The 8,561-nt window shown below is 33.4% G+C and overlaps 1 protein-coding gene across 2 annotated transcripts; it reads left to right on the top strand.

The window, feature by feature from the left end:
* Window positions 1–4,258: 4,258 nt before the first annotated feature.
* On the top strand, window positions 4,259–7,759 carry LOC120217153. 2 transcript variants are annotated; one of them, XM_039214362.1, is made up of 7 exons: window positions 4,259–4,425; window positions 4,631–4,669; window positions 4,830–4,967; window positions 5,342–5,436; window positions 5,613–5,719; window positions 7,033–7,148; window positions 7,256–7,759. In XM_039214362.1, exons 1-7 carry the CDS (start codon window positions 4,285–4,287, stop codon window positions 7,631–7,633), a joined length of 1,014 nt encoding a protein of 337 aa, XP_039070293.1. In that variant the 5' UTR covers window positions 4,259–4,284; the 3' UTR covers window positions 7,634–7,759. The 2 variants fall into 2 exon arrangements, with proteins under 2 accessions (XP_039070293.1, XP_039070292.1); XM_039214361.1 differs by having other exon boundaries at window positions 4,260–4,425; window positions 5,342–5,481.
* The last annotated feature ends 802 nt before the right edge of the window (window positions 7,760–8,561 follow it).

The following is an 8,561-nucleotide window of genomic DNA, read 5'->3' as shown; positions in this document are numbered from 1 at the left end:
ACTTTACGTGTACATAATTGAGCAGCGTGATGCAGCTGGAGGCTGCTGTGCCTGTGTTGCTGCCTGATTAATGCTTCGTGTGAGTGTTTTATTTTTAATATCTAATTTATTGACTGATTAATTTATTTGAATATTATAAAATTTTACTAAATGAGTCATATTCTCAATCCTGATTTTTCATTTAAAATATCAGAATTTAAATATTTGACCTTATTTAAGGATTTAACTCTGATCATACTAATCAACCAATGATCAATAGTGTGTCGTTCTTTCTCCTTTTTTTGGTAAACCATACTAATCAAATCTATTTGATTGAGTAGTCAGATCTGGTACCGTAAACATTCATTATGATGATTCTCTCAACCCAATTATTTCATAAATAGGGAAACGAACTAAGGAAGAAAGGAAAAAACTTCATTTAATATACCACGTCTTTAACTTACAAAAGCAATTATATATATACAATTATCATAACAAACCAATTGTAACTTTTTATTGAAAAATATAAAATTGATTTACTCTTTATTTTTTTATCTAATAATGGAGAAATTCGATGAAATCGCATAAAATCTAGGAGTGGGACAAGGCTAATACATCTCTAAGACTTTTCAATCCAAAATTAGGACTAAAACTTGTTGTAAATCTCAGAAGAAGGCAAGATTCCCTACACCAGAGTCTTCAGTAAGTAGAACCTTGAACCAGATAGTCTCCGCAAAATAGTGCAATCAGATAAATTAACATGCTTTTCAATATAGCACATATGTAATATCATAAAGTTAGTTATAGTACTAGAAAAGAGGCCTGCTCCCAAATTCTAATACAGAGGCATTTTCAGAAAGGAATGATAAAGCTGCACTTATTAAAGTGCTCGAAAATCAAATTAACTGTCCAAAAATAAACCAGTGAGTTTAATTCTTAATTTTTGGGAGCATCAAGAATGGTGCAAATTAAAAGTGCATTTCACTTTCATTCATAGCACTACAAGTATGTTTAAAAGAAAAAAGCAGTAGAAGTGAGCACATGATTCCCACATCTCGCCAAGAAAATGAAGAAAAAATTTAGACACTATTTCGACTCATTCAGATATATTTCTCCATCACAGATAATCAATTCGTTTGATGAGGAATGGAATCTAACAACCCATTTCCAACCTGAACCCATTTATTTGACATCACGTGGAAGATAGAACACTGCGTGTGAGGGTCGCTAAAGACCCAACCATGGTGGGTTTTATGGTAAGAAACTGTTCTTGTTCGGGCCCGAGGAAAGAAGAGATTATTATATTGTCCTTATAATAATCGGTATTTCTGCTTTACGGCGAGGAAATTTAAGATTAATTCGCGGGGCTTAAAACAAGATAAATTATAAATTTATTCACTGAATTTTATTTTTCTCTCATATTTTTTCACTGTAATCTTATTTTTAGGATAAAATATATAAATAATCCTTAAAATTTAGAGTGTTTGTATTTTGGTCACCTAAATTTTGAAACTTGTAATACAATTATCGAACTTTTAATTCGTTTTTAGTAAGGTCTCTCTTGTACCTCCCATTAGTTTTTTGCTTACGTGGCACTTAACCCCAACAACCCCCCTCTTCTTCTTTCTTTTTTCCTTCTTCTTCTCTCACACCTCTGATCACCCACCAGCAGTGGCTCACACCGCTATCACCATTGTCACCCACGTTACCTCCCGACCACACCCGACCCTCAATTCATACTCATCATCCACCATTTGTCCCAAATCATGAGAAGATCATTCAAACGCCTATCCCTGGTCTCCATCGTCAGTTATCGATGACCGTCATCACTAGTACCAATAGAAGCGCCGCCTTATTTCGACCAAAACCCTGCTAGCCACTCGTCGAGACTCACCTCCGTCTACCTTGGAGAGGCCCCCGAATCTCGTCAAATAATCCCAACGTCCCTTTTTATTTTCATTGATTTTTGGTCGATTGGGACGTCCATTCACCACTCTGCCACGACTGTTAGAGTCTACATACCGTTCTGACCAAAACCCAGTGGGTCGTGCCTCCTCGCCATCATCCCTCCTCCATTCGTCGTTACTTAAGAAGAAGAAGAAGAAGGGTTACAAAAATGAACTAAGGGGAGGTAATGACAGAGACCTTACTGAAAACGAACTAAAAGTTTGATGATTGTATTGTAAGTATCAAAAGTTGGGTTACAAAAATACAAGCGCCCTAAAAGTTTAAGTATATTTATATACTTTACCCTTTCTTTTGTTTAATCATTGATATTTATACATTTAATTTTTTTATCACTCTACCTTTTATTTCATAACAGTGTTATGACATGATTTATTTTAAAATTAAGACTGTTACATAAGATTTATATTTAATAAAAACTTAATTTGTAAGGTTAAAATTCATAACCCTAAAAACTTTATCGTGAAAAGGAAATTGGCAGAAGAAAAATCATCCATAACAGTTTGCATCTTCTTTGTTCTCTTCATCATCTCTCTCAAATAATAATCACCACATGGATTTTTTAATGGACATCTTCCACTTCTCACTTTCTTTCATACTCCATTTTTTTTAATTTCTAAAATGAAATGCATTCATTTTGAAATTACATCAGACTATAAAAATGATATATTATATTTCGTTTCATCATTAATAATCTCAAATCTCATTTACTCTCGTAACTTTTTACAATTGTTTCAATTTCTCTTTGATTTAACTCCCAAGATTCTGTCAATATCTTCTTCCCTGATGCTCTCTATCTCAATCTCCATATTGAAATCCAAAGTCAAATCTAAACCTTTTATTTGCAGGATATGCCATTGATCCAAAACTGGGTTGGGAAATGGAGGATATGCCTTACGGACGAATTATGGGAGTATGGTGATACTTCCCACATGTAATACTCTGATCATCAATGGAGCTTAAGTCGATACCTATCTGCCGGTGTAACGATATTTGTAGACTCCTTTGGTGGTATGATTTGGGAGTTTAGGGTTTAGTTTTAGATTTAAAGATTTAGGTTTTGGACCTAAATTCTAATCTTATGTTAAATTGAATTAATAAATATTTCTCATTTCACAATCCAAAATTCTGAATTGGAAGGTGGTCTCTGGTGAGAGAGAAATGGAAGAAAATGTGAGCTGGAGGAAAGAAGATGGGAAAAAGACAAAAAGAAGGGTTTGAAAGAGAAGATAGGAGAGTTAAAATATAATTTAATTTAACCATTCTTTTAATCTAAATTTCAAAAGTTAAAAAATAATTTAATTTGTTCATGTCATAACGCTGTTAGACATTTAACGGCGGAATGATAAAAAATTTAACATATAGAATTCAGTTATTAAATTAAAAAAAAATAAAAATGCAGTGAGTGAAATAGGAGATAAAATAAAATTCAGTGAATAAATGTAAATTTCAGTTGTAATTTAGCTTCTAAAATATTATTTTATTTACTTTAAAAATTATATAATAGATAATATTTTCGATTATAATAAAAAATGTATACATGAATTTTTTGACAATAATATTTTAGGTTGCCATTAGAATAGTTATAAAATTTACATGATTTGTACGAAGAAGAACGCAAAATATTATCTAATTTACTCTAAAAATTTACACTTTTAATAGAAAAAATTATTGAAAACCGACTATAACCTTTCTTTTAACTTTATATTAACAGCTTATATTTTAAAATTTTCATATAATCATACCCCTAAGTATAAGGTGATTGGATGGCAACAGAAGAACTCTATGCGTTACGAATAAGAGATATTTCATGTTGAATTACAGTGTTCTTGAGAGCTTATAACGATGGCGGCCTGAAGTATATAACGCTAGAGACCCAGAGACATAAAACACAGAAGGTTTGTAGTATCGAATATGTATGTATGTATGTAACACAGGAAGTTATAATCTTTCGGGGACAAGAAATATGGGCGAGAGAAAAATAATGTCCAATGCTTCTCAGTTAGATCTTTAAGCAATATTCAAAGGAATTTTTAATCGCAGTTTAAACGGTTAATTTAGAAACTGAAGGTGTAATCTGGTATGCTTCTTACTGTATTGACTTTAACAAAACGGCCCCTAGGTGCTAATTTTTGGGAGTGACGGAACATAACACCCTGCTACGAATATTCATCAACGTGGCGAGAAGCTAAATGTACCACGTGGCGTCAATTCACAACGTGAAATTGTCACACGAGCTGTCAGCCAAGTCTTTTCACCCCTCGTCGACAATCAAAAGTTCGTTATTTAAACCACATCGCCAAAATAATAATAAAATAAAATAAAAATAGAAAGGGGAAAATGGCGGAAGAAGAGGAAGTGAAGATAGAAGTGGAGGCGGTGCAATCCGTTTATGGTGATGATTGCGTGATCATTGAATCGTATCCACCGTACTTTCACCTCCACATCAAGCCTCGCACTGCCGATATCTCTTCCCAACGGGTAAACATCAAGGAATAACTAGATAGTGATTCCTAAATTTAGGGTTTTTATTTCCGATTGCTTAATTTTCTTTTGCTATGTGTCTATTTTGTTTTTATGATTACAAATCTCGGTAGGTATAGTTTAGTTGTACAAAAGAACGAATCAAAATTTTCAGATAGACACTAGGTTTAATTTAACCCTTTTCCTTAACTTTTATTTTCAGTTTGTGGAAGCAGTTATTGGAATTCGAGGGAGCTCCCAGGTATTTATAGCGTTCACTTTTGGATTTTTAGTAGTTGATGAGAGTTAGTGGCGGCTTATAATTGCGTTTTGATTAATGCACAAATGAGATTAATTATATTGGAGAAAATTTGATTTATCTTTACTGCATTCCCGCTACTAACTTCCAATTTTAATGGCAGTATCCTAAGGAGCCTCCTCTTATTTATCTTATTGATTCCAAGGGTCTTGATGAACAAAGGCAAACTCATCTTATAAGTAACATAAGAGACAAAGCCTGTGAACTCCCTTCTTGTTTTATGCTTGTAGCACTTTGTGAGGTAACCACAGTATTGAATGGTATATTTTTATTGTTTTCCAAAATGTTTGAGAAATTTGAAAGGGGGTATTCTGGTGACTAAAGCATGGTAAATTTTTAATTGGTATATTTCAAGTCTTTATAAACCTTTTGCTTTCCGACTTTCTTATTGCTATTATGATATGCTAGTTTTGTACCGTGTTTCTCAATGTTACAAGTCTTAACCAGATTATGTACTTCTTCCTTTTGTATAGTAGTTGTAGGGAACATCTAGACAGGTGAAATGAATAGTGGTTTCATCTAATCTGAAATTTAAATGGCTGTCTTTATAGTTTATTTGGTTGTGGAATTTTACTTATTTGCAAACAACAAAAAATGATTCAAATTTGTTTGTAGGAAGCGGTTGAGAGGCTTTCTGCTATGAATCACCCTGATGGTGATTGTCCATTGTGCTTATTTCCCTTGGTGTCAGAAGATGACCAGACAGAAAGGTTGCCTTTTATGAAATTGATGTCTTGTTTTCATTGTTTCCATAGGTACAGTAGCACTTTCTCTGTCTTGTATAATTTTTAATCATTTCTAAATTTATGTTTGGGTTCCACTTCCTGCTTTATTTTCATTCTGCTTCAGTGCTTTATGTTTTATATGGTATTTTTGTTTATTCCAGTGAGTGCATTATTAGGTGGTGGAATTGGCTTCAAATTGAGAACAAGAATAATACTAAGAATGCATCTAGTGCAACTCTACATTTAAGGAATACAGGCGGTCAACCAGGTATGTTTAATTCACATTGCAAATTAGCAACCATCTTTGATGTAGAACAGAGGAGAGGAGATTGTAATGGTAAATATTTGGCATGCTTTGTAGTGTTATACAAATTATTATTATTATTATCTTTATTGAAGAATTGTAAACATGCAGAGGCAGATCAGTGTATGCTTTTATAAGTTTTATTATATATAGATCTTTTGTTCAACAATGAAGCAAAACATGCTGAAATACTTCGGATTAAAATAGAACAGGATATGTCAATGTTTGAAGAGCAATACTTTGCTCAAGTAAAAAAGATAGTCTGGTTTCTTTTATTGGGCAAGTAAATTCTATTCATCCAAAAGAAGCAAGGAATTCCTTGCTTCTTTAAAATCTTACAACCGTACAAAAAGAATTACTCTATAGAGCACAATACAATAGTTGTAAATCTATTCCCAATCCCTATATACACCTGAAGTATTAACAACAGCTTTGTAATTGAACAATCTATTTCTTACTATATTCATCCAAAAGAAGTATTAACAATCTATTGAACAACAGTTTGTAATTGAACAATCTATAGAGCACAATACAATGTTTATTGAACAATACTTTGCTCAAGTAAAAAGATGTCTGGTTTCTTTTATTGGGCAAGTAAATTCTATTCATCCAAAAGAAGCAAGGAATTCCTTGCTTCTTTAAAATCTTACAACCGTACAAAAAGAATTACTCTATAGAGCACAATACAATAGTTGTAAATCTATTCCCAATCCCTATATACACCTGAAGTATTAACAACAGCTTTGTAATTGAACAATCTATTTCTTACTATATTCTTTTAATTGTGCAAAAGATCCTGAACTCTCCTGGGTGAATTCCCACCAACTTTTCTGTTTCTTTCCTGCCAAAGGAAGTAAAGATAGTCTGGTTTCAGACATGATGGAGTTCAATATATTTATCTTTGTTAGGATAGTTACCAACTTTTGCATTTCTGTTATTTTGTTTTGATGCTTTGATTTTCAGAAATGGTTTTCCTTCCTATATGAATGTAAGACAGGTATACATCAAATATCGAGTTAAAAAATGTTATATTTCTAGTTTATTTACTTATTTGGAGATAAAATGAAATGTGGTTACGTGTTATATGTGAATTTGTTAGGGCACTAAGTTGTATTGGCTTTGTAGTAGTCAATTTTAATGAACACTAAATATATTATTGTAAATGGTTACAAGTGAATATATTGCTAAAGGTTTCACTATTTATGGCATTTTTTGGTTCATCTAGGGTATCTTTCTTACATTAATTTTCTTCTAAGTTTTGCTTGAACTATTTTTAGATAGGAATGGAGCAGTAGAAGAAAGCATGGGGAATTGTCCTGTTTGCCGTAAGGTTTTCCATGTCAAGGATTTTGAACACGTGCTTGACCTGGTTGGCTCTCATTCTTCACAACCAGTATGTCATCTGATCTTTTATTGTAATAGATTTTGTGAAAGCTTACATCCATCTCGTATTTTATTTAAAGTTGATGAATTTGATTCCTGATTGTGTTCGGGTTTCAGAGTGCGGATAAAGCTGAAGTTAAAGATGATGTGGAGCTTATTCATTCAGACTTGGAGAATATAAGGAGGCAGAAATTTGAGGAGATACTAAAACTGCAGCAAGAAAACTGTGGTTTGATTGGATTGAAGGTAGACCGTGTGGTTTTTCCTAGCATAAACCCCCAGAATATAGTCATATCATCAGACCATGCGTCGGCCATGGAAACAAGTGCAGCAGCAGCAGCAGCAACTGAAGGAAATAATTCAAGTGGTTCGTCGACTAGGCCTGCCACCAGTAAGCACTGGAACTCGGGCATGAGGAGGCCGAGGGCACAAAATTCTCGAAAACCTGTTAGACAATGGGTGAGAAAAGACAATGGAGGTGGTTGTGCAGATTAAACCGATTTTTGTTGAAAATTTTTAAGACTTGCGTTTTTTGATTTTGTGTGATGTAACAATGTTAGCAAAGAGAAGAAGGAAGAAAATAGACAATGCATTTACAATCAAATGTGAGGTTTGGAAACAGCAAAGGAGTGTTATGACTTTGAAAATAGGATCACTAATGGTGCCCACTAGAGATGCACATAGCCGGATTTAAATTCGATCCGGTTTTTTCACTAAGCCAAAAAACCGGTTTATAAAAAAATCAGTTTTTAATCCGGTAAAAAATCCGGCAGTTTTAAAAAAAACGGTTTTTAATCCGGTAAAAAATCCGGTCATCTAATTTTTTAAACCCCACACCGGATTTTTTCCGGATAAAAAATCAGTTTTTTATCCGGTTTTTTTCAAACCGGTTTTTAATACAGTAAAAAATCTGGTCGTCCAATTTTTTCTCAAATCGGTTATACTATCCGGTTTTAAAATATTCGATCCGGTTTAAAAAAAACCGGTTTTTATCAAATCCGGTTTCGGATATTTTTTACGTAAAAACGGATATTCGGATTTTTTGTGCACCTCTAGTGCCCTCACACTTAACTGAGACTAATGGTGCCATACACTTAACCTTCAGTTTAAGCGTTAAGCTACTGCTATAGACACATTCCTTTTCTATAAAATTATCATAACAAATAACACTATTCCGATGCTTCCATAAGTTTCAACAAATAGCTCCAATTATTCACTCTCAACCATCACCGGGTATTGCAAACCAAGACGGCTTAGAGAGATTTGTATAGAGCCAATAGACGACATCCATTGACAAAGTTTCTCCGGTTTCACGGTCCTTTTACATGTAGATCCTGCGTGATAACAAAATCGTAATACATACATAATGTCCTTGATTTAACATCCATTGAGAAAAACTCATCAAGTTTCTCTGGTTTCGAGA

Source organism: Hibiscus syriacus, unplaced genomic scaffold, assembly GCF_006381635.1.
Source record: "Hibiscus syriacus cultivar Baekdansim isolate YM2019G1 unplaced genomic scaffold, ASM638163v2 tig00110185_pilon, whole genome shotgun sequence".
Classification (NCBI taxonomy): Eukaryota; Viridiplantae; Streptophyta; class Magnoliopsida; order Malvales; family Malvaceae; genus Hibiscus; species Hibiscus syriacus.
The sequence above is the reverse complement of the archived record's forward strand: the minus strand, read 5'-3'. Positions and strand labels throughout refer to the sequence as shown.

Coding starts and splice junctions, on each gene's coding strand:
- LOC120217153 (XM_039214361.1), top strand. CDS start 4,285: ATGGCGGAAGAAGAGGAAGTGAAGATAGAAGTGGAGGCGGTGCAATCC. Junction 5,720..7,032: donor GAATACAGGCGGTCAACCAG/GTATGTTTAATT, acceptor AACTATTTTTAG/ATAGGAATGGAGCAGTAGAA. Junction 7,149..7,255: donor GCTCTCATTCTTCACAACCA/GTATGTCATCTG, acceptor TTCGGGTTTCAG/AGTGCGGATAAAGCTGAAGT.